Raw genomic sequence first — 26,896 nt, 5'->3', positions numbered from 1 at the left:
TCTTCCCTCAAATACTCTCTATATAAATGTACAAAGAAGTAAGACTCCAAAAGGAAACTATAACTCCATGCTTTCATTACAAAAAATATATATTTAGCTAAAAGGAAGACGTTTAACTCAAAGGAAGGAACTAGACCAACAGCTCTGGCGCAGAACTCCCTTCTGGTGAATTACTAGCAAAGCATTCAAGGTCTGTTAAAAATAAATCATGCAGTCAATATATAAACATGCTGTTAAACATGTTTGGCATTCAGAGGAAATCTGACTCAAACTACAAATTTAAAAGGTTATAGATTAAATATTCCAGTCCTTGACTACAAGGAATATGGAGCCTGAAGTCTAAGAAAATCGACACTTTCCGGTTATGTACTGTACAGTATGTGGGAGCATGGACTATAATCATTCTGTAGTAATGCCATTTACAGTATGTCAGATTCTCTGTTCAGATTTCATATTCTGTTTCAGAATAAAGGTGACACAGAAGAAAAGTAAATCAAGGTCAAGATTATTTTGAGTATTTAACATCCTGAGAGCAGTATAAACATTTATTTGGATGATAAGGTACCATCCCAAGTATGCAACTCTTTATGGTTAGTACATTTATATTTTTAGGTTACCAAAAATTAACGATTTTATCTGTTCATGTTCCCTTATAAAAGAACTGACATGCAAAATTAAAATTAGAAGGGGGGGATAATTGGGGTTTCTGGGGATCGAGGATGATGGCAATTGCATACTCCTAGAGGTTACCTGAAATAAGCATCTACTTGCCTCGCCTGGCACCCCAACACTAATTTAGACTGTAAACACTAATTTCAATACCTGTGTTATTCAGGAGTGCCTGAACATAAAGACCAAGGTACCTACAGTACATTAGCTCCCCACCCCAGAAAAAAACAACCTTTTTGTGGCCAGTCAATTCAGGTTCATCTCTCTTAAAGTGCGTATCGAATGACGTTTTTTTATCCGATCAGTGTGTTGTTGTTGGTTTTTGCACATGAGCTGCACACATACCATATCGATGCTGAGAGGCCATACTGCGCTGTAAAGGCCATTTCTTGCGTCCAGCTACACTGCGATAGTAAACATCCTCCTTGAGAGGTGAGAGATTCCCCTCACTCCCTGACCTGGAACGGCCCCCTTCACTGTTACTGTCCATGGTGATCTCTACAGAAGACACCAATGAAAGCATTACATTCAGATTGTGATGGGGAGGTATGACTTTCCTTTAGAAGTCTCGGTAAACTGGCTGCTTTGGGAAAAAAATTAAATAAAAAAGGCCTTTTCAGCTTTTTATATTAGGTTGTATTTTTTAGATTTTGGCTTCCTTGGGGTACACACTGTACTTGTCTGATGTTAGAGGTAAATAAGGGGTCAGTTGTAAAACAGCAATGGTTTCACTCCTTCCAGAGAAATGAGAAAGTCAAGAAGAGAAAGCATTTCAATTAATGTTTGAATGTACGAAATGCATCTATAACAACTGAAAGTGTACTTTTTTCTGACTTTTTCTCTCAGTGTTTGAATGTGCTTATTAAAAATTCTTCAACAATCAACAATCAACAAATGAAATTCTTAGTTAGTCACTGAATCTACCAAATATTTTGCAGACAATGTATGTAACATGATCTTTTGGTTGGTTTGTTCAGCAAGAGTGGTGGTAAGACTGTAAGCTTATGGAATCTTAAATCATGTTCTATGGATTAAATGTTGGTTCATGGTGAAAACACAGTAGCTTGTGTTCCTTTATGAAGTGAACACACTAACCAATAGAGGGAACCATCATTGGTCGGGGACGTTGTTGGGCTCCACATCCATGAGACAGTCTTCGACCTGAGTGATCCAGCCTGTCAGATCGTCCTGTGGAGGAAGGGTTCCCTAAAATCTTAAAACAAAAGAATAAAATCAGCATCACGGCTTCATGTGAACCAGGGACTCTCCGACAAAAAACATAAAAAAACAATCTTTTCTTTAAAGTAATTTCTTAAAGAAGCAAAACAAACAGAACAAACCTTAAGGGCAACATAAATCATATTTGTTTGAAATTAAATGTTTAGCTAAAGACCATTACTCTTGTTTTTTGTTCTGCATGTCTTTTGAAATGGAAAACAAGATGAAAAGCAGGGTGGGTATTTTGTATCCAGGAGCTATGGGCACAACCATAATGGCTTCTGCATGGAAGTCTATTTCTGAATGGCATCATGGGAAAGAAATAACTCCTGTAAAAAGCACACAATTCAACACAGAATGGAAGAAGAATTCTGACTTTGAAGAAAAACATTTTTTTCTCATAGAAACAGAATGATCGAAGAGAAGAGGTCACTTCGTTAACACTGACAGAAAAACATACAGCTGTTTGATTTTTGTTTTTGTAAGAGATAAATGAAAAACTGAGCATTATGAATGACAATTGACTTAATCCTTTAAAGACTATTTTGGTATTTTGATTCCTAAGTGGGTTTTCCTTTCAAACAATGAATAATGAACTCACATTCCATATGCTAAGACGGACTAAACACACTAAAATGGAGCTACAATACAGTATATTTCATGGTTTGTTCTTAAAGAGTTGTTATAATGACTGCTAAGTTACTCACTTAAAACGCAATTTGAAGGCGTTTTCAATTATTTATATTAAGAATCAGTGAATCTTGAATCCAGTAATCTGCTCAATAATAATTCAATACAGGAAAAAAAACCTAACATTTACACCACCAGATGGCCTCCTATTTAGCAGCAGAATGCCACACTATGAGCTTTAAGAGGAGATAGATTCAGAAATACAATAGTTTTTTAGAAGAATGTAATTTTTGTAATATCTCTCAATTAGACAAAGGTTCCAGTAAGACTTGAAAGGAGTTAACAGGGAAATCCCAAGAAGATACATATTGTTTTCAAAATAAAAACATAATAGGAAGATGTTCCTATAAGAATGTTTTCCAACCAGGTAAAATACCATTGAAAGCTCACAGTTCAAACCTTGCATGTTGTAAAAGTTTTGTGATGCTATTTTTCCACTTGGTAGCGGAAAGTGTTAGAGCAAATCTACAGAAAATATAAGGATCAGGAATTCAAGCTGTCTTTTAAACATTACATGACTGAGAAACAATTATGGTTGGACCACTGTCTTGAAGCTCAATTGAAAAAACATTTTTGGCACAGAAACAAGAAACAAACTCTTTTTAAATGGCCTTTAGGTAACCAGAAAAAAAAAAGATTTTTTCTTGAAGTACAAAAAAGCATAAATCACTGCACTTTCTATGAAAAAGAACAACTATGCACTAATGAAGCAGAAATAAATTGGCACGATGCAATGCACAGCAGGAAAAAAAGTCCAAAATATTGAGCAAAAACAAAGAAATGAAAAAAGAGATCCCACAGAAAGACACCAAGAACTAGAAAAAGAATGAAATTTTACTGATTCGGGATGCTAATGTAAAGCAGATGAGCTTCTAGTTCACACACCAGAGTTTCGTCCATTTCCCTGTTGACCAGCTTTGCAACCGTACTCGCTGCCTTAAAGTCTTTCTGACAAATTTTGGCATCGGTCCTGCAGGTGTCATGTCTCCTTTCATTCAAGACTACGTTTGTACTAGGTTTTTTTGTCACGTCCTTGTTAGGTCTGCATTTGAGATCCCTTGATTTAAAATCTGCTATGTGCACTGTCTTTGCAGTTGACGAGGGAATATCACAGAAGTCTTCTTCAACAATGCTCTGCCTGGTCAGGGTTCTCTTACGGCCTGTGGACTGCGTCGGTACTCTGCTTTCTGGACCCACATCACAGTTAGAATTTACATTAGGCCCCGGTGATGCTCTCAGTGGGCTCGTGTGGCAATGGTTCCTGTAAGTCAGGGAACGAGCCTCTTCTTCCTCACTACCACAGTCCAAACCACTATCAGGGCTCCTGGTCACCTGTCTACTCAGCCTGCTGCAGCTTCGGTCTTCTAACACAGGGCAGTCCTCCATGCTTCGTCCTGACCGCTGTTTCAGAAGGATACTGCGTTTGCTGGGAGACAGGAAATACTGCTTCCTAATATCCTGGTAGTAGACTTTGGTGGATGTTCTGCATCTTCCCTGCATGGTGGACTTAAGCTCATTTGGGGTCCCATGAAACACACCTTGGCCTTCATCCAGCCTCAATCTTTGGGTCATTTCCCCTGTGTCAAAGTCCTCTTCTGCCACCTCTGGAATACTGAAAAGTTTTTTATTGCAGAGCTGCTTTTGGGGTGATGATTCCCAGAGGAGGTCCCAGTCTTCTTCACTGATATTGTTACGCTTACAAGTAGCCTTTATTTTATTTTTTGTTGTTGTTGTTGTGTTTTGATTTTAAAATTTTATTTTATTTTTTTAAAATTTTGATTTGGAGGTGTTAGAACGGGCAGGACACAACACAGTGTGTGATAAAAAATAAAATGGGAAAAAGACAAAATAAAGACAGAATTAGTTATTAGAGGCAATGGCAAAACGTAATGCATGCAGTTTCATTCCATGACGGAAATGGCATGCTTTGACCGGGAATCTGTGAGGGGAAAAATAGAAATAATAAGATGTGGTTTCAAGGGGATTTGGAAGGAGACATAGATTTTGAAAGGGCCAAAATGCTCAGCAAAATAAGACAGAAAACTGCCAAATTATAAATCCTCATGGAAATGAATACATACAGTGACAACAGTAAAAAAGCTTAAACGATAAGAACAATAAAACACAGACCAAGCACATTCTACTGTATATGAGTGAGTGAAACTAGAGTTACTGGTATATGAGCAGCAGAGCACTAATACATGGTGCAGACAGTATTATATACTGTATTGGCTTCTAACCATTTTCAATTTGTTTCCAAGAAAGGTGCTTGAAAAAAGACCTTTTCATTATTGTTTATTTTACCGTCCTCCTTTTGCATGATATTCCTTTACTAGTTTATATTTTCTCTTACCTGATTTTGTTCTAAGTGAACAAATTAACAGAGATTAGAGCTGACCGTCAGCTGCTGAAAGCAGCTAGCATTCTGATCTCTGAGACAAAACCTGCAGTAAAAATAAGAATGCTTCATGGTTTAACCATGATTTTTTTGTAAAAAGGATCTTTGCTCAGCAGGGACATATTTTTATATATTTTCAATTAAACACAAACATGTTATAAAAGCAGAAGCGTGTTTATCTCAAGATTCAGAATTGAATGCTGAAAACAATCTAAAAGCTTGTCACACTAAACATTCTCTGTATTATTATTTATTAAAGTCACTAAGTCAGTAACCTGAATCAACTCCGACCACCTGTCTTCAATGATTCCGACAGTCTGATTCTGTATCAATAATTCTTCCAAGATGAATAGCAATGAATTGTAGTTCAGGACAAGACGACGAAAAACAAAAATCGCAATTAAGCAAAGATAGCGTTTGTGTTTAAAATAATCTCAAAAAAGAAAAAGAGAGGAGTGTTTTTTTCAGGACAGAAAAAAATTGATTTATAAGACTCCGATTGGATGCATGTATTGTAAATACAGCCCAGAGTATGTACAAGGCTCGATCATATTAAATGCTTGATTAATTCTGTAAATTATCTAGTAGAATGCTTCACAATGTCAATCACATGCTTCTGAGTTTAAATATCCTGTCAATAGTTACAGAAATCCTCGTAGAAGCTTATATTTCTTATATATAAGAAATTAAAACAATAGATGTCTTTTTGTAGCTACCAGATAATACACACTCTTCTCTTAGTTATAAAGATGACAAAGAAACTTTTAAATGTATTACTTTTTGTACTTTGTAATGTTCTTCTAAAAAAAGAAAAAAAATACATGCTAAGTAAATGAAATCTTCTGTTTTAATGTATTGTTATATTGTGCCACTGTACAATACCATTTTTGATGGAGACAATCTATACACAATAAGCATCTACATCTAGAAAAAACAGAAACAGAAATAACATGAGACAAACAAAAACGAAAAGTGAATAATTCATTTCATTTAAGCAAGCTTACTTAAATGAGATTCCCGAATTTTATTTACGAAGTATGGGTATTCGTTATATCTTTTGAATTCTAACTTTGCATTGTTATTTAACATTTCACATTTTTTTACTTCTTGAAAAGTTTAAGGTGCTCACAACTTAATTTTTTATCAGCAAAATAAAATTAATACACATTTGTATCTGCTTTGTTGTTGCCACTGTCAGTCACTTGGGTGAGGGATAAACAAATTACTACTACTGCTGCTGCTACCACTACTACTGCTGTTACTACCACTAATTTTTCATTAAATTTAATTAAATATGCTTGACTTATAATATAGCTTTTATTTGCAATTAATTTTGACCTTTTTACAGGCTATGTTTGAACACACCATAATCTAGAGTGTTTGGTCGCAGGCCCATGGAATCAAATTGGAACAAATATCGCTAGGACTTGTCAAGATGTAACTTCTGCTCAGCATTTCAGGTGCATGCATCTAACTCACAAGGCTTGCACGTAGTCGCGCTTGAGATGGTGTGAGCCGGCTGCTTAAGCCACAGACAGGAAATCAAGGAGTTCAGCTTAAGTTACACCGGGGCAGTTCATGCGTCAGAGAGGGAGTGCAGTGCTTCTAAGATAGGGATCAGTCACAGAGAAGAAGCAGGAGGCAGAAGCACTGTGGATGTTGGGGGCTTGGGCGCTGGTCCCATCAGCATGGTTTTTCCGCAGGTACATGTGCACAGGAGACCCCGTACCTTGAGTGTGTTGTGAGAGGTAATGTTGCGTCTCCGACCACCTTCCTCCAGCTGCATCTCTGAATAGAGGTCCTCCTCATCCTCTTCCATGATGTCTGACAAGTCTGAGCCCCGGCTGCTCTCTGTCTGATAGTCTTCACTGTGGCTGTAGAGGGGCTGGGCGATGGAAAGGGAGAAATCCCATTCAGTCCGCCAGTCTACAGCTCTGCACATTTCCCTTGCGTGATGCACATTTCAGACTGCAATCTTGCTCTTGATTCGTTTGTGCAGTACAACCGAGCAGCCAGCAGGGGGAGACCACTGCTTTACTCACAACCTTGCTTTATTCACATCACAGACCTCAGAAAATGTAATAATTCATCGAAATTAAATTAACCTAAAACATCACATCATGTGCATGCTGCATATTGCTTGAAATTGCCATGGGAAACATGTTTTATACAGTTTTTTTTTCCAATGTGACATACAAAGCTTGGCGTGCATCTGCAAAGTAATATTGTACACTGTGGGTACATGCTCAAATCACAAATAATAAAAGGCCACAAGAAGGTGGGAAGGATAGTTAGACTCTGGATAATCAAGACTGACCCTGCTATACAGGCACTGCTGCCTGTACTGCACACAGAGTGATTTACCTGCCGGCCGAGCTCTGAGCCCCGCAGAAACTCATCCACTGAAGCCCCCCGCCTCTTCACATGTGGAGATTCGTAGCCGTCTTCATCTTCATCCGAGTTCAGAGGATGAATGGTGCTGCTCCTCTCACTGAATATATTCCTTTTCTCCATCTAAAACCAAATACCACCAATTGAAAACAAGTCCAGCTTACTAACATGGACCTACAGTAGATGTAAAAACTGATGCTACAGTATGTCCTGCTTAACATTCACTGCACTTTTAAGATATATTAAGATATATATATTAAGTATATATCATTGTAAAATATACCGTGGTCTACATATTCTATATCATATTGTATCTTTACTAATGCATTTTATAGTATTAATAATCCAGTTAAGGCACATTTGATAGGTTTATTTCTTGAGATAAAAGTACTAAATAACTTAATAATGTGAATTTCCTGTGAATCTATTTAAAGTCAAATAAAAAGCAAAAACAAGAATCTAGAATACATTATAGCTAAAAAGTATTTATTCAGTAAAAAAAATACATTAAAAACATTAGGATATTTTTCCTTTCTGTATTACAAGACTCAAGGCTTGGAATGAGCTAATGTATGCAAATGATTTCCTATTGTTTTACATATTAGAAGATAAACAGTATTAATTCCACAGAAAAGTGTTTTTAGATTACACAGACTTTTCAGAAAAAATCACTGTCATTATATCTTACATGTATTATATATTTTTGGAAAAAAAAACTAAATTTTCCTGATAGCATACTATGGCAATACTAAATAGCATGTATTAAACTTCATGATTTAATGTGGACTGTAAAGACTTTTTCTATAACATACAGTAATGATTTTTACAGATGCACTTAACACTCCTAGAGAACTAGAGAACTCCAGCTAATGCCACTCCTGATTTGGGAATCATAATTTACTCCACTCCAGAAAAGCAGGGCCAACAAGCAGACCTCACATTCAGCAATAAATCAAAGGTCAACCCAGTTCTCAATTCTGTGTTCAATCCACAGAGACAGCTTAATTAACAAAAGAAAATGACAAAGGTAAAAAAGTTAAGAGAGAAAAAAAAAAAGCTGACAGTGCCTTCATGAACTTTAATGCAGAATATTTCTAATCACTCGGCAAACATGTAGATGATAATTACCCACAAAAGAGAGGGAGACAAAACCAACTAATTATAACGGTGATTGCTGCAATCAGAGTACAGAACTCTGCAATTACTATCAGCCCTGCCATGCAGGACGGAAAAGGAAACTTTTAAAAAGTTTTGATTGGCATCAAACTTGGCTAAGGATGTTAATCTTGAATTAAATGGGTCCTGAACATCTTTGCTACACAGTTACAGGTTAGGAACGCGTGCCTGTAAACCGCACATCGATACAGCTCGTCTCCTGAGTTCGGGGGCCACTCGGGGGCCACTCGGGGGCCACTCACCCGGCTGCTTTCCGCGGCCACCCTCTGGGCCGCCTCTCTGGCGATGGCCTTGGCCACGGTGTTGGGGATGGGCTCTCCCTGAGGCTGCGGGAGTATCCTCTGCGGAGAGGGGGACCGGCGGGCGGGCGCAGGGCTGTGGAAGTGGGGGGCAGGCGGCTCCAGGGAGCGCCCGTGAAGCAGGGGGGAGGGCGAGGGCGAGCGGGCCGGCTCCCAGGGCTCGCTCAGCCGCGCGCTCGGAGCCGCGCCGGGCTCCTCTTTGGTTTCTGGCTCTCTGGCACTTGCTACTGGCTTGGGCCTGGGGGCGGGGTGAGGCTGAGGGGGCGGAGGCACCAGGAGGTTGTGTGGAATGACGGCGACGGGGGAGTCCTGAGACTCCCCTTGTGCTGATAACGTCCTGACAATAACTTCCCTGGCTTCCAGACACTGGATTCTCGTCAGCTCCACCGTCACGTAGTCTGCTGTGGGGTACAGGACTTCCGCAATCTGCAACGAGAGGGGGGAAATAAAAACTTCAGCAGGGTAAATGGATCCGCTGCACAACTCATGGATTACAGAAAGAGCAAGGAGCTTGTTTCTGCTAAGCTCACTGCATTTCCTTCTAGTTAGGGAGGACTGATCAGCCATTTTCCATACATGCTGAACTCAATGAAACCCAAAACTGAGCCCACAACCCACCCGACCCCCTAGGCTACAGTACCCTGAAAATAGAAAAGCAGAAAATCTAAAATATACTGTATATAAAATACAGTTCAGAATACTGTTAAAATAAAACAGGGACACAGCAGTTGCGACGCTTGCTGGCTCACCTTCTGTCCTTTTGTGCACACAGCATAGCCGACCACATTAGCTCCATTGGAGGTTCCGTTTGGGCTGAGGGGCGGCGGCTTCCACCTCACCTGAATGACCCCTGGAGCGGACCCGCACTCGATCTGCACTTCCTGGGGGGCAGCGGGGGGCCCTGCTGGAGGGACACCACACGTCAGGCTCACCAGCACACAGCCTAGTGGCCCATACAGCAGCCTTCAAGTGGGTTCACAGGCCTGAAGGGCGGCAGCTAAGTCAATGTAGCAAAGAAAATGCCGGTTTACATCAAGACTCTTTAACATTTACAAATTAAAAGCAAGAAAAATGTATTCTTAGTAGTACAGAGTAATAGCATTACTCTAAAAATATCATTTATTTTAATAGAATGTGTACATAACCCTGTACCTATGTAGAAGGAGGGCTCACAAGATACTGAGTTTTGGGGTATGAAGACATGAAAATCGTACATTTAGACTGGTTGTAGCCGTTTTTGACATAAAAAAGATGTAGCTTATACACATAATAGTGAAAGTCTAAATAAGACTTTAATTTTTATATGAGAAATAGTGGGTGTTCTCTCTCTCACTTTCTGTCTAAAAGAAGTTTAATCACAGTTCAGATGGGCTATGGATACATTTGGAGGTTACTGTACTTATGTACAGTACAATGAAAGTGTCGTGTGTGCTCTGCATCAATAATTTATGAGGCACACACCATAATGTTATTTTCAATTTTAAAATACTGAGTGTTTTGATTGTTCGGGTAGTATTTTCCCTTGGGATAAAAGAATACTGAATGTTTAATTAATGTGTTTCCATAAAAATGCCAGTTATATGCAGCTTGAGTGTGTTTCTTTTCCATGTTAGTACATTTAGGTGGCATATTCACACCAAACTTTTTCAGCTCCCGAAGGTCAATTCTTTAACCTCTTTGGCAGTACAGCTGAGACCGAATTGGGAAAGTAAGCCCTTCACAAAGTGTAACAGCAGTCCAAGAACAACTTGGGATGTGTGCTTTCAGAGTCCCAGAAGTCTTATTTTTTATTTGTTGTTCATGGTGTAATAAGCACATCAGGGTAATTCTATTACTGAGAAGCAATATGGTGTCATCTACAAACTGCGAACGACTTAGGTTAAAGGACTTATGGTATAGTAAACATTTTTATTCATAAATCTCTGAAAAAAGATTTATGAATAAAAATGTTTACTATACCATAAGTCCTTTAACCTAAGTCGTGGTGACCTAAAGATGTGCTAATTTTTTCAATAACACAGAATTCCAAACCTATGTTTGAGATGAATCTTCAAAGAGTCTGATTTTGGGACAGGATTAACAGTGTATTAGAACAACCCTTTTAGCACTATTAATTTGAAAGGATCTTATTCCCCCTTACAGAGAAAAAGGCACTCGAGTAAATGGATTTTAAACTAGTTAATGCACCCAGTGGAGCCACCATATGATGCATTGATCATGTACTGACCGGACAAGTGTCTGTTCTGCTGCAATGAAACATCAAATGAATTTACCAAGCCTTCATGAGAAAAGGTACAAATGATATTTCCTTAAGAACATAGAAATTTGAGCACAGAGAGGGGCTCAAAACAACTCACTCAGTACTGTGGGAAAATGGTCTGGTTTTTATACTACAGCTGAATCTAGTCCTGGGGCAGGAAATTTATTTTTAAACACTGAATACTTATTTTCAGAAATACTCAAGCACTGCATGTCTCCAACAGTTCTTTACAATAAATTCAAAACGATTTTAAAGGGTGGTCCAGTAGGATACCTTCTGGCAAGCTGCTTCCCAAGCTCAATCACCATGTGTCTTCAATAATGCATGTGCTGAAGTCAATTTAGGCTTTGAAAACAGCAGAACCTACTATTAAATCCGAAAGGCTAAGGAAGCTGAATCAAAGCCGCAATCAGCTGACAGTGCTGTTAAAGCTGGTGACAGCGTGAGAGTTGCCAAGACTTTTGGCATTGAGCCACCACCAGTGTCGTTAAGAAAAGCGAGGAAAATTATTTTATCAATGACTATTGGAATTTCTTCATGAGCACCAAAAGACACACGCAGTGAAATGGGAATACTATAAAAAGACAAAAATGAGAAGAAAAAAAATTAATAAAGAGCTCAAGGTGACCATGCCTAGTGGCAAGGCTCACTACCTCTGACAGTGAGAGCTGCCCAAGAGTGAAATACTTTCAATCAATACAGCTGCTGGGTTCAGTTCACATCCAGCACACTCATCACTGAGCTTAACATGATTCCTGTTGTTTTAATTGCTGTTAAGTAATAATGAAAGTAAAGGTGAAGCAATGGTAATTACACCTCAAATGACTTTAGTCGCACATTATGAAAAAATCAATCTTTCAGTGTTGAAAAACCACCCTAATTTGAAAGAAATAATGGAATTCTTTGTTAGAATACTGTAAGTGCTGAGTTGCTTGTAAACAAAGTAAGAAAACCTAACTGAAGAAAGAAGGACTATAGGCTGGGTTACCAGGAACAGTTTCGAAAAATAAAATTACAGAACACACTGCTGATTTGTTTTAAAAAATAATCTCAATCTTTGTTTCACTAATTGAAACTGAATTATTTTAAATAAATCCATAGGGACATGTGTAACACTTCTTGCAGTATTTGTAATCGTGTCAATCTTCTGATTCTTCTGTAGATACTGTGTGTTTGAGGTTTTGCAAAGGGATATTTGCCTGAAAATGTTAAGACACTGCCATTGGAGATTACTTAAACACATGGTTTTGGACTGGGAATAATTGGTCTACAGTTTTTTCAGATGTCCTATTCCTCTTTCTACCTTATAACATTCACTGTTTCCAAGTCCACTATGGGACACATTTGGTTCCCTGGCTGACAATGACGGAAGTCTTACTATCAAGTCATCGTGAATGTATGCCGTTCAATGTTTAAAGAGTAGGCAAAAACCGATGTACAGTACATGTTTCTGCAGCTTTACATCAAGAAGGCCATACGTTTGGAAAGCCGTGTCATTTCTACTTGTCAAAGAAACGCCACAACTGTAACCCAGGAATGCTCACTGTCACTGTGCTCTACTTCGTGTATACAAAAGACAGTACACATACACGTTTTTTTCCAAAAAGAGGAGTGTAACAATATTATTATGTTGTTAAAGTCAACGCTACTTTACACAGAACAATATTATTGCATATATAATGTAATATATTAATATGGTAGGCAACATTGTTCACAAATTAACTACTGTGTTTAAACGCAATACTTGTCTTGTTTAAATGCAATACTATTTCTTATAAACCTATTTTTTTTTCTCTGTGGCGCTAATAAACTTCTGTAGACTACGACAAAATAAACTATTACTGTCAAATTACAGCAGTTGTCTGGACACAATTGTTTTCAGTACAGTAGTACTACTTTCCACACATCTAAGGTATTTCTATTATTACTGACACTTCTTGAACACTAGGTCTTCTGATTATTAATTTAAATCATTTTAAAACACTAACTACAAGAGAACACTCAAACACATCCTCAAACACTCACACATCCAGGGGTAGGGTGTGATTCAACATTTCTCATTTTCTAGCTTAATAACCTTGTCATTAGAAAAATGAACACGTCCAGTCAAGAACATTTGACAAGTCCCAGGCAGGAATACACAGCTCAGCTGATTTCACCATGTGTGGTTTCTGAGCTCTTGCACTGTCACAGCTGGTGTGTGAAAAATGAAAAGGATCTATCATTCAGGTTCTACAGGAGTAGCCTGTCATGCTAATGCTACAGAATCTGCTTCCTGGCCTGTCAGGCTGCACGGTATTTCTAATGAATTGGTTGCAGAAGCAGCCAGCAACCAGCTTAGCAAATCTGAGTGCCACCTGTGTAGACCTGGCCTAAATTAGCACATTTTTCATTTTTATTGTCAAGCAAAGAGAAAGAAAAAATAATGCAGAAAACATCACCTGAAAGGTTGGCAAAGACTTAATGAACTCAGTTCTTTAAAATACCTTATTTGTTCATATTGAAAGTAAAATAAAATACAAAATAATTCAGTGGGTGGAAACACAAAGGGTCCAAAACAACAGATCACATTTCTAACGGAGAAAGTGTGGACATGCTGTGATCAGACAGTTGTGATTTTGGCTGGAGCATTATTGTGATAGGCCCCTACTAGCTCTGCTGGTAGAGCATGAGACTCATAATCTCAGGGTAGTGGGTTTGTGTCCCACATCGGGCGCCAGGTCCCCCATGTTGGAGGTTGGACACAAGGCTAACAGGCCTGTCCTGTAAAAAACTAACGTTACAGAAAACAGCAACACGATGGGAACTGAAGGACAGAATGTATGCAAAACATATATAAATGGTGTAGCTTAATTACCAGAACTACTTAGTTCTTTCCCCCCGAAGGATAAATCAGCTTTGAATATACTGTTTCAAAATTTTTTTAATCATACCACAAAGCTTTAAAATGAAGCAAATTAATTGTTGATTTATCCAGTTTGAGCTAGTTGTAACATTTCCTTATATCAAGGGACTTTACAGAACATATTAAGTAAATTAATAGCTAATTAATTCATATATGTGCTACGGTGGAATGTGACTGATTATAAAGCTCACAAACCAGGGAAAATGCAGAGATAAAGCTTGTCAATATTGACAGGAAGAATGACTACACACACACTGGGGGTTTCAGGATGAAGACCTCCCAATTGTGCCTTACATTTGCCCTTCCAATTTTGCGCAGAGGTTCAAATCAGTACAATGAAACTGTGTTCACTACAGTATGTGTGAGCAGAAAATGTGCTCAAATGTTCCATTTCCTAAACTAACACAAATATGCCCCATATGAACTGCATCCTGTAATCTAATAGTTAATCATCAGGGGCAGGGATATCTCCCCTGTAATTGAAAAGCACTCAAATGCTATCTTTATCTTATCAAACTTTCCTGACATCACAAGGTGAACACCCTCATGTTCACCACTGACAAACTGCAAATTACCAGGAAATTACCACTTCCTCTGGCCACACAAACCAGCTTGCACAGATGGCTTAGGAGACACTTGACTGCAAATGGTTGAATCCTAGGAGAAGGAGCGTGTGCATACTCCTGAAAGGTCACATTATCTGTGCTGCACAAGTGTACATGTTCAACTGATGCGATTTCTTCATACAAACGTGATCTTCATTAGAGTCAATATGTAAGAACTATCTTCTACTGAAAATAAATAAGAATTGCAGAATCAGAATTAAAATCTCACAAGTAATGACTTGTGAGTTTTGCAAACCCTGACTGGTTAAACCCCATTTGAAACAAATTTTCTCGTGGGACATAAATCCAAACAAATAAGAGTAACAGCAGTTATTTGGGAAAAAAAGGACAACATGTTTGTTCTACTGGTCTACTGGTGTTTCTTCTCTTTTCTTCTATAACAAATCTTGTAGCTCTTGTCAGGAATTTATTAGCTATAAATTATTTTAGATTATGGTACAAAAGCAATGTCTTACATGGGATTTGAATTAAAAAAAAACATCCAGTCATTAATCCAGAACTTTAAACCAATCCTCCACACTGTTGGCAAAAAAGAAAATGCTGTTTTTTTTGCTTAATTCAGCAGCCAGAAAAGAACTTTTATTACCCTGCAAGTTCAAGAGCAGCATCAAAATAATGACAATAAAAGAATGTACAATAAGATAAATTGCCAAAAAATAACAGGCAAAGTATCTGTCACAATGAATTATAGAGTCAGAATACTACTTGAAGACTTAAAAAAAATTAAATACAGGTAATATTGTAAACTACAAGTATCAAATTGGAATATCCAGGGGCTGTCATGTGTGACGTTATCTTTTTGACCTCTTCATTAACTTCTTTTGTATGCAGTACTAAGTGTACAGGTAATGTTCTTTGATTGAGGTTTATTGAAATCAGTGAGTCACCGCAGCTTTCCAATAACAGAAAATGTCTTACAGGTTCTACTGCTATGGTGACAGAATAAGAAAACGTCAGCTTAAGATGCTCATTATTGAGGCACAACAACTGTTTGAGATAATATGAGGTTATTTAACTTGCTCAATTTTTTTTATCTCAGCTCTGTAGGATGCTCTAATGAAGAAAAACGTAAAATACTAAAAAGTTAACTAATTTGTTGGTTTTATTTTATGGGGAAACTTTGTAGAATACATTGTCCCTCAGCTGAAATGTTAACCTGAGGTTCTCACTGCTCAGATATTAAAGATCCTTTGGCACTGTTTGAAAGAGTAGGGGCGATATCCATGTGTCCTGGCTGAATTTCAGTTTGGTCTCCAACAGAATGACCTTCTTAAGGCTGCACCTTTCAGTTGGTGAAGCAGTTTTATCACTTGTCTTTCTGATCTTTTGTGTAGCAGGGCACCTGAGATTGACACAGTGTACTACCGCAGCACTAAAAAGGATAAGTGTAAGATCCAGAAACCAAAAAACCTGATCAAAATGATAAGAAACTTCCAGGTTAACTTTCCCCTGTTGAGAATAACCCTAGGTTCAACTGATCATAGGTCTTCTCTAGATACCCTTAGTGTGTCAAGTGATATAAAGTACAGATAATTACAGTTGAACTATCAATAATTAGATGAAATTACCTGCTATGTTTTTCTACAAGCACAATGCTACACCAATATCCAGTATTTGAGAAAGTATGAAAATACATTTAGAAATTTCATCACAGTCCTTTACATTTTACAAGTGTTTGTTTTACGTGGAAATATGTCGCCATGACGACATGGAAGGACAGCGGGTCTGTCTAGGACAGTGCGGTGAGAAAAAGAGCATGGTCTGACCTGCGGGCTGTGTGCAGAACTCCACAGAGGCCTCCCTCTTCTCACGCTGCTCCAGGGGCAGCTGCCAAGGCATCTGGTGGGGCTGAGCCACTGCCTTCACCTTGTAAACCAAGTTGGGCTTTAATTGGAAAAACTGGTACTTGTAGCAGGCGGCCTTCACCATATCATACTCCACGTCGTTCAGGAAGATCGTGTGGCTGTAGTTGCTGTTGCTGGGCAGCCAGGAGAGCTCTGCAGACGTCTGCATGATGTTGTCCACCCTGAGGTAGAAAGGCGCCACCACCACGTCCTTCCCCACCAGCAGGGTGCAGCGCAGTTCATCTGAAAGCCCCTTCTCAGTGATACTCTGTATGGATATCCTATACGTGCAGGTAGCCAGGTTCAGCTTTTCTATCAGAGATTTTGTCCTGCCACCGAAAGGTACACTCACGCGGACCTCCTTGTCCACTAAGACATTGTAACCACTGATGGGGCCCCATCCCGGAGGCACAACAGGCGGCTCCCAGCCCACTATCACGCTCTTCGCTAACTGCTTGATCAGGTTGATTTTCCTGGGGTAAGGCACAATATCTTCGCCGATCTCGTCGATGCTGACATCCAGGGTCCCTGTCCCGTTGCTGCAGGAGCTGGTGATGTCACCAGTCAAGCTGCCGTCGAATTTGGAATCGGGCAGAATGCCGCTACTCGCCTGGCCCGTGTGGTTGAGGTAACCCTGCTCTTTACCGCCGTCCACGGCGTGGACCGAAGGCATCTCCTCGTCCTGCACAAAGTCCACAAAGTTGGAAGGAACGAGACCCCTTTGCCCATCCAGCAGCTCTCCTATTGGAGAAACACCGTAAGAACAAGAATTTGAGAAAAAGCAACACAATATAAACTTCATAGATCTGTGGTTTTAGAATAACAGCAGTAAACATCAGTTTTTTTACAATGAAAGCAACTTCATATGTGGTACAAGCAGAAGGATAAATACCCAACACGGCTTCACTGAAGACAAGCAATAATGCTTACCATTGTTACTTATCTACTTCACTAATAGGCATACCTGCATATATTTTTCATTTTAGAAATCACCTTTATGTCATGGTAGGATCTGGGTAACACTCAGTGCAATATTCAGTGTTATTAAAAATCTAAACAAAATCAGGATGTGGCACATTTATTGTTTAATGCAAAGTAATGGATTCATACTTGCATTAATGGTTTATGTGAGCATGGATGTCTAATTATTCTGTTAATGCTGAACGTTAAATTAGCTATATGACTTTTTCGAATCCGATTCCTGATGAATAAATCCTTAAACTACTGTTCAGCAATTTAATAACATGAGATAATACAGTATGTTAGTAATTAAAATTTTAGTGGTTCATTAATTTTTGCAGGTGATTAATTATTTAGCTTTTAATATCTAGGTTGGTTCTCTGTGTTACTTTTTAATTTCATGCTGTTTCTCTTTCTCTTTTCTTTACTTTTAATAAAATACATAAAGAAGGAATAAGTATTTAATACAAGAGAGGCGTGGATTAACTACAGTCAGGTACAACACACAGCTGAAGTACACCTCATGCAACAGACCTTCATAGAACCCATCTTCATCCATATTTCCATAGACGTAGAGGTATTTCCCAGCAACAAGGGGGAGCTCTGCTTCAGGATTTTCATTGGGTCCATCATAGGGGTTGTAACTAAAACAGAGAAAGGAGAAAACCAGAATTATAAAATAGGGAGCCTACAGATATCACAATAACATGGAGGAATGAGGCAAACAGAGGGCCCCATCTAAAATATGTCAGGACAAAAGGACCTACTCATACTAAGCTGGCCAGGATTGTGATGCTGTTGGTTAAAAGAATTAAAATATAATGTCAAAAGTCCATAATTACTGTGAAAACATGTTATATGTAGTTTATATTGCTCCACCAATTAGTCCAGTTATTCACCTGCATTATGCAATTGTTAACTGTCTTACTATTTCTCCACTACACTACCATCTAATTCTTTCCCAACAATTAACGCAGGACACAAATATACTTAAAATATGAAATATAATTCCCTTCTCCCTTGTTCAGGTCTAGGCAATTACAGACTCATTTGTTAGTATTTAAACATCCTATCCTTGTCTGCAATGCACAAAAGACATACTCCAGATCAGAAAATAACAGACAAAACAATTACAATATTTACATCAGAAAGAATTTGTGTTTGTGTAAAAATGTCTATATGTCACGTTTCTTCATGTCAGTTGCTAATTGTGTCCCTCTTCCTTTATCCAAATGCCTTAATCTTCCAAGGGTGACTCATGTGCTGATGGTGTGGGATTCAAGATTCAGGTGAGTACACGTCTTTGTTGTTTGTGTAGCCTCTGTGGTTGCGCTGTCACAATAAATCCCCTTGTCTTTACAAAGGAAGCTTGAGAACATTGTGCTCTTCAAGGTGTTGGCATGATTTTATTTCCATGCAGGAAGATACAGTATTTTCTCTTGCAGTCCTGGAATTTCTCAAGGCAAGCATTGTCCATTGCCAGGTTTTTCAGATTTCAAGACAAATAAACTGCAACAATGAAGGAAAATTTGCAAAGATAATGCCCAGAACATGCATTGATTATTGATGTCCTTCAATACAGTATGTGAAGCGAGATGTGTATGATGATCCATTTCCCATTTGAAATGTTGTTCCAGTATGCAACATTTTAGACTTTCTAAAGCCCATGTGGAAGCTAAGACCTCAACGTCAAGCATCTCTCTCAGTTGCAATTTTTAAGTATATAACTGGGGGCTCCTATTAATCTTTTTCCAGGGCAAATCCTTCCAAGATAATACTTGAGGCATCTGTATGCACCAAAGGCAGAGCTGTAATATCTAGACATTTAAGGACAGGTGCATGGATATTGATTCTTTTAGGTTGTGGAAGGGAATTGATCATTCATCTTTCCAAGTGAGATTCTTTTTGAGTTTTATCCTTGTGGGGTTACTTATACTGTTTGTTGTCAGCAAACAGAGGAACAAAAGATACCTGTTGATCAGACCAAGAACAACCACATGCCTTTAAGATCGGCACATTTATGGATAGCCTCAACTTTGTCTGCATAAGACCAGACTATGCCACTCATGATGTCTCCCAAATATCAAACATCTGTGAGGGAAAAAGAACATTTAGCACCATTGATGGTTAGGCCTTCTTTCTTGATCTTCTGAAAGATGGATGGGTTGTGATAAAGGTGGACCACTCAGGAGGTGATGTAGATAATAATGTCATCTATGCTGTAGGGCTTGTTGGTTGTTTCATGACATTCAAAGCAAGTGTGGTGTCTAGATCATGTTTAAGTGGTCTCATCCTATGGCGTGGCACCAGTTAAATTTTCCCCCTTACAAGTGTTTTAGTGTTGATTCTACTGACATAATGGATGAGAGATGGAGCCAGGGGAAATAGAAACTAGCTGTCAAAATTATACAAGGGGCAATAACAATGAACTGAGCAAAAAAAAAGATGAATATACAAGTAAAGCAAGTAAAGAAAATAAAATTAATACATTGGAGTGCTGCAGCAAATAGAAAGTCCTTAAAAAGGGCATCTATATAATTTAAGGAATTCATCTGGAGAATAACTGATTCATCATTAAGAAACTTTTCTGTTTTTCTTAAAAACTATATTCCTTGAGCTGACGACAAAATGTAGGAGGATTTAAATGCATTTCATGAATAAGAATTATAGTTCTCTTTGTTCTAGGGAACGGCAATTATTTTTTATTTTGAGCACAATTTGTTTTTTCATATTGGAAGCCAAGCTGAGCATCACCATCTGAGATATACTGAAAGTATTAAAATGCGTATGGGCAGCTGTGGCTTTTATTGTTGTAATAATACTGCAGAGATACATGGGAAATCATTTTTGGGGTCCTTTACCCCAGAACAACTTACGTTGTATAAAGTCATATATACAACCACTATATACAATATATTTTGAGCAGTTGAAAGTCACATACACTTAACACTTGCTTAGTACCATCTGCTGACCACAATTACCCAGAACACTTTTTTACTGAAGAGGCCTCACAACTAAACAAGTGGCAATTTTAATTTAGGGCTTTTGACAGTAGTAATTCTCAATTGTACCTTCAGTCCATAACAGAACAAATTTTAGTTTTGCAAGATCAAATACAGACAGGAAACTACTGATGAACACCAGCTGTGTTCATTTAAGCTAATCTGTACAGACTTCACCCGTAAATGTGGAGAGATATTGGGGGATTTATACAAAATAATATATGTATACAAACTGCCCTCCCATAACTAGGTTTCTTAGAATTCACTGCTCATGTTAATCTAAATGACAATCTCAGAAAGAGAGTTTGAAAGTTTCATAGTCAATATTAGGTTTTGATACACCTGCAGATATGGCTTATTGCTAAAACCAGGATGTGTGCAGGAGCAAATTTGCTAGAAAACTAACTTCAATAATCTTGATTTTGGGAGAGCAGAGTGCACAAGAAAAAATTAATGATATGACAAATTGCAATTTTAACTTTCCTTATTTAGCATGACGTGCAAAACAGATTACAAAAAAATGCTGCAGTGCAGTGCTTGATGATCTGTACTCTAGCTGAGGAACACTCTCAGATAACGCAGCACCTTCTCTATCTTTGTGGGAGAGGCAGGCGACTGCAACACCAAAGATAATAATAACCTTTCCAAACTGACATGTTTTCACTGATTATGAACTTCAATTACTGAGACTGAATAAATTACCAATACCCTTACCTGTATCGGGCAATACAGAGACGGACCTTTCCTGTGTACCTTGCTTTGGAAGTTGTAGAACTTAGTTCATTGTCCATCTGCATTAAAAAAAAAATCAAATAACTTTATCACCCATGGGTTCATATATATTTACAGTTTTCTAATAATTATAGAATAGAATATTTATTTTCCCCCTATTAATCAAGGTGAGGTCTGACCTGTTAAAAATCTTCTCAACCAGTTCAGATCAGAAACAGATGAGATGTCTTTGACTAGAATGAATGGTAATAGGTGAAAACATGAATTGTCAGGTCTCTCCTTGAGGAGTAGGGGAAAATTAAAGCTAAAACAACTTAAACAGTGTTTTGCAAATGCATTTTGTTTGAAAGTTTGAAACTTTAATATATTATAACACCTTGGGTTTGTCAGATAAAAGTAATTGGTTTAAAATATTACCCAGCTACATGTGTCTGATCAACAGTTCCAAAACACCTAAAACCTGCCCATATTGATAATATTAATAGGCTACTGACAGACTCCTCTCAGGACTCGTTCAGAAGTGAGTAACACTCAGTATGGGATGGGAAAGATTCTTGTGGAAAGAGCAAACAAGGGTGTACTAGGTTTTTTTGCACATTTGCCTTACATCTCCAGGATATACAGTAAGATGCCAGATTGAAAGTAAATGGAAATGGAGTTTGAGCATGAACTTCCCGAATTTAAGCCTTTCGCCTATGGAATCATTACCCTTTTCTGGAATTGCCCGAAATAGAAATGAGTGTTTGCACAGGGCTATAACAGTAAATACTCAGTAAGTAATACTGAGACCTTACCTGAGCCACTGCTTTTTAGAAAACTAGAAATACACATGTGGAGTTTAGAAACTTAACCATGATCATTTTTATCCTATGCAAACTCAAATTCCTAAAATAGTTTTTGAAAGAACACTAATTTTTATTGTAGGATATTCCAGAGTTAACTGTAGAACCCTGTGAATGCTGTGATGCTCACTTTGCTTAGCAAATCAGCTACTGAGACAAAGATGAACCTGTTCATGTATTAGCTCAACAACACAGCTAAAAGCGCTCATCAGTCACAGACCTAGATAAGAGTGTGAAGGATACTAAGGAAAGTCACTCAAGATTATTGACATATTTGCACCCTGTAAATATGAATGTCTGATATGAATATAAGGCTCAATAACAACATGAAAAATGGTCTGACAATCTGATAGCTGAAAGACAAAGCTGCATCTATAATTTGTTTATATTGATTTGCATGAAAGCAAAGCACACATTTCTAAAACAATCTTTTGTATCACATTTTTATCTATCCATCCGCCTGAATTGCACCACTAAGCAATTTCATGAGGAAATCATATCCGTCTTCTTATCTAGAGAAATAGCACTACATCTAGTATTTAAAGATAAATGGACCACCACAAGGGAATGGAATGGTTCCTGAATTAATAGCTGAAATTTAACACTTTGCAGGGATTTATTACAAAAGAACTACAAAATCTTGCAGTAATTTTACTGACAGAAGTGATATGATGTGATATACACAATCTTCTGCATAAGGGAGTTTAAAATATTGAAACCTTTTGAGATCTATTACATTAGGGGGGCAATAATTTAAATAAGTGCATATACACGGACAACAACGGGCACAAATCATATTTAACTCTTTATACCCCTTTCATTATGTGAGGTATAAACTGGGAAACACCTCTGCTTCAGGAAGAAATGTTGAATCTGTACTTAAAAGCAAACCATTTTAAGATACTCTGGGTCTTGAATTAATACCCATTTGGCCTTGGCAAACTTTTGCTCATCTGTTAATAAAAGTAGTGTAAAGGATGATGATTACTGCCTGATACTAAAACCTGCAGAACTGGGTCTCGTGGTCTCCTATATAGCCTTCTTCTATAGCCTGGTTTATACAGTATATAGTAAAACAGCTTGACAAACCTAAAGTAACATTTTTTGTTGTTGTTGTTTTTTATTTTAACAATCTGTAAATCAGTTATCAATCTGTAAACACATGGACCAAATAATATGAACTTATGACAGGCCATGGTCCTGTGTTAAAAATGTGTTTTGAGAATCTGAAACACGCTACCCAGTTATGTTGTTAATTAAATTGTTGAAGCAGTCAAGAAACAGCTAGATGAGATATGAAATCCCTGGATCAATTGTCTGTTAACTACCAAATGAGCTACATGGATTGAGTGGCCTCTTTTCATTTGAAACCTTTGTTATGAAAAGTGACAGAGTGCTGAGAATTAATGGTTGCTTAGCAACAAGTCTAAAGACACTATAAAAAGAACACATGCATTGGTGTGTTAGTGGAGTAGAAGGAACAAGTACAGTAAGTTTGGTCTTTTTTGGGGGGGGGGCTCTCTTCAAGATTTTTTTGAAGTGATGATTTAGTATCTTTCTGGGTTTGAAGGAATGTATGAAATCTACACTGACATGTTAAATTCAAAACCCTCAAAGACATTGACAAAGTCAACACAAATTCCTCAAGATCAACAGTGAAACAGTAACCGTAGACTGAAGGTAGAAATCAGCAAGTGTTGTGGGAGACTGGAACAATCCAGCATGCCAAATATTTGAAAGCAATAACCGGACCTTATTTAAAAACCAGCTGGATGAGATCCCTGAATCGATCACCTATTAGAAACCAAACAAGCTAGATGGAACACTGATATCTTACATATTACATTAACAATGTTTAGAAAAGATGGTACAGTACAAGTAACTGTGAAAGACAGCTTCACACACCCTAGGTGCCATATAGCTTGCGCTCTACCCCTGGGAGAATTGTGAAACACCAAATTCAGTCTGCATTTTGCCTCTCAGCAGTAGCTGCAATGACTGCAATACTGGCCAGCACTCAGGAGATTTACTTCATGCCTTCCTCCAAACTAAACATTCCACAAAAAGCACTTGAAGAGTGTGACTCCCCAAGGTTTTGATAGCTTACAAGGTAAAAGAAAGGAAGATCAGCAAGGGGGGAGGGATAAAACTGACTTGCATGATGATTGCCAAGCTGTAGAATTTATTTTATGGGTATAAATCAGGCACAGTTGCATACAATAAAGATTGGATCAGGGAAATACTTGCCAAGAACGATGTGCAATACTATCTAAATATTATTTATTAGCAGAATGAGTTAACAGGGAAATTTTATAAAAGCTAAAGAGAATGTCAACTCTTTCACAGAGGACTCGCAGTAAGAATTTAGAGTAGGTTGTTCTTCATATTGAGCATATTTGGCAGAATTTTCTCTCTCATACAATATGCAATAAAAATGCACATTTGGTGTCTTGACATGATACAAAGGTTTAGCTCATTACACAAATGCACATATTTATACTCTGGATAAATGCAAATATTCCCTCCCCCTGGATTTTCTACTTGTACAAAATAAAATATTTTAAGGGCATGAACTTCTGATGAAAGCTTTGTGAAATTACAACTACCAGTAATTCAGTTTCACTGTTTTAATTTTTATATAGCCTGTACCTCCATCCTTCATTTTTTGAACTGCTTCAACCAGTTCAGGGTCATGGGGGAAGTCTGTGCCTGCTCCTTGCATTTTAGCAAATGACGGATCCAAAAAGCTTAAGCAAAAGCTTAATTGTACTAATGATGAGATTATAAGTTTATAAAACAACTGACCTCTGCCAAAAATGCACGATGGGGGCTACTAGTCCGAGTCCTGGTGAGGAATGTTGGCTTCACAGACAGGAGTTCAGGTTTGTCTCCAGATATCTGGATAGGTTGAATAAATTCGGATATTATGTTTCTGTTTGCAGGACTCTCATTGCCTATAAAAGAAGAAAAATACACTAAAAATTACACAGTTTTCTTTTAAACAATATTGCAGTAATATACAGAACCAAATCTAATTTATCCCCGTTTAAATGTATTCAAAAATGTTTACAACTTAAGTACTTCTCCTCTCTCTCATCTTGTTGCTACTGTATAACTGCTATTGTATGACGCAACTGTGTTTTTTAAAACATGTACTTTCTGAAATACCCATACACTGTATCTCTGATAAATTCTCATCTTTGAAAATAAGTTTTTAATCTTGGAGATCACTTCTTCAACTGGATCTAAGATATTGTTTCTACTGTAGAAAAGGAAACAAAAGTGATGTCAATGCTACTGAATACAAAAAAAAAATCATGAGGCAGCAAATCTTAATTAAATTATACCAGTTTATCTGCCCTGTACCAGTTGTGAAGCGAGTACAAGAGTTCCGCTCTCAGTGTTCATTAAGGTCAGTGTTTTCACAAGAACAAATTAGCTCTGTAGTATTTATGGAAAAAAACGGCCTTGAAACAATTATTCTGTACTACAAATGGCATGATATCTAGAAAGACAATGACCAGTGCATCTTATCTTTCACCACAATCAGTTAATTAATTTTTGTTGCACTTTTTCCGTTTTTAAACCTCATCGGGTTAGAGTTGATCTGCGTTATTGCCTTGTGACACAGAAGGTAAGTTCCCTCACCTTTCCCAATTGGGGTGGCTAGTCCATTGAGGAGCTGGGACAGTGATTTTGTGGGAGTCCCAGGAGTATCACACACTGCTAAAGGGTTAGTGCTGAATAAATCAAACGTCCCAGCTTGCAGGCGAAATTTCTCGAGCTCTTTTGATAGAAGATTGAACTGCTCACTCTGTGACCGGCATTTCTCCTCCAACTCTCGAACCTTGGCCTACCATACACACAGACACAAAATGTTTGTAAAGCATTTGAGAGCACAGGCTGTGATTGACCATATCCTGCCACACTGCGTGTAGAATGGACCACCAAGAGGGACAAATCTATTGCTGCTTATCAGACTTACACAGCTTATCCTTTGACTCATCCTCTTCTAACTGGCAGATGTAAACCCATATTGTAAAAATTAAAGAAGGAACTAACTTATATAAAGGATTATAAATAGTAAGTATATTTTATTGCTCATATGTGATGTCAATTCATGATATGTTAAACAAAATCATCCTACAGCTGCCTGTCTCATAAGGTATAATAAGAAGTAGAATTCTTCCAACTCAGTTTTTTATTCTGAAATAATTTCTATAGGTTTCATAGTAGACATTACTTGGCTATCATATCTGTGATGGATGACTCAGATCAATTGTTGCCTAGCTGCATACAAAGCAATATATTTGAAGTGTTTGAAGTGGATTATTGTTAAGATGCTGCTGCTCAATGCTTTGTGCAGAATGCCTCTTGATGACATGCTAATAATGTAACTAATTCCATATCACAGACAATTCCTAGCCCTTCACGAGTACAAAACTGAGGTTCCTGTAATTGCATATTATTGTTTTTTTTCATTGTACAGCATCACAAATACAAAAACCTACGGTAATGGTCATAGTCTGGAAAAAGTCATAGATAACTTAGTAGTTCAAGGTCACTACTTAATCTCTAAGGAGGAAAAAAAGGGCCTTTTTTCAAGGATGCATTAGTTTTAATATTCCAAAGCATGATGTATTCAACAAGATGAGTACTATTAATTTTGTTTTCCACTTATCTTCCTGCTGACACTTCTACTTTAACGAAAGGTTAAGGGTTGTGGGAATATGGAACAAGCTCCCAAGACAGGTTACCCTGGCTTCTTTCCAGACACAGCTGGTTGAGATCCAGGAATCTACCTACTAACTTCTAAATGGGCTAGATAGGCCAAATGCCTCCTCTGGTTTGCAACCTTTGCTACAGAATATTCTGATGAAAGTT

General features: G+C 37.9%; 1 protein-coding gene across 20 annotated transcripts in view; it reads right to left on the bottom strand.

Moving 5' to 3' along the window:
* The window catches only part of LOC148641680 (RIMS-binding protein 2-like), a 121,339-nt gene that overhangs the window by 11,542 nt on the left and 82,901 nt on the right, over positions 1–26,896 (bottom strand). For 13 of the 20 annotated variants that reach the window (XR_015929713.1, XM_088617778.1, XM_088617786.1 and 10 more), the window contains 12 exons: positions 25,661–25,865; positions 24,818–24,966; positions 21,153–21,229; positions 17,971–18,080; positions 16,399–17,217; positions 9,591–9,745; positions 8,785–9,267; positions 7,340–7,489; positions 6,705–6,860; positions 3,463–4,284; positions 1,765–1,882; positions 1,015–1,167 (listed from right to left, as the gene is read on the bottom strand). Coding sequence is in view for 19 of the 20 variants with exons in the window: in XM_088617778.1 (XP_088473904.1) it covers positions 1,015–1,167; positions 1,765–1,882; positions 3,463–4,284; positions 6,705–6,860; positions 7,340–7,489; positions 8,785–9,267; positions 9,591–9,745; positions 16,399–17,217; positions 17,971–18,080; positions 21,153–21,229; positions 24,818–24,966; positions 25,661–25,865 (3,397 nt within the window). In the remaining variant the exon portion in view is untranslated. The remainder of the gene's footprint in view (positions 1–1,014; positions 1,168–1,764; positions 1,883–3,462; positions 4,285–6,704; positions 6,861–7,339; positions 7,490–8,784; positions 9,268–9,590; positions 9,746–16,398; positions 17,218–17,970; positions 18,081–21,152; positions 21,230–24,817; positions 24,967–25,660; positions 25,866–26,896) is intronic. The other 7 variants (XM_088617777.1, XM_088617782.1, XM_088617783.1 and 4 more) reach the window with 4 other exon arrangements.

The sequence above is a fragment of the Lepisosteus platostomus genome, chromosome 24 (genome assembly GCF_059453375.1).
Source record: "Lepisosteus platostomus isolate fLepPlt1 chromosome 24, fLepPlt1.hap1, whole genome shotgun sequence".
NCBI classification, from domain to species: Eukaryota; Metazoa; Chordata; class Actinopteri; order Semionotiformes; family Lepisosteidae; genus Lepisosteus; species Lepisosteus platostomus.
The sequence above is the reverse complement of the archived record's forward strand: the minus strand, read 5'-3'. Positions and strand labels throughout refer to the sequence as shown.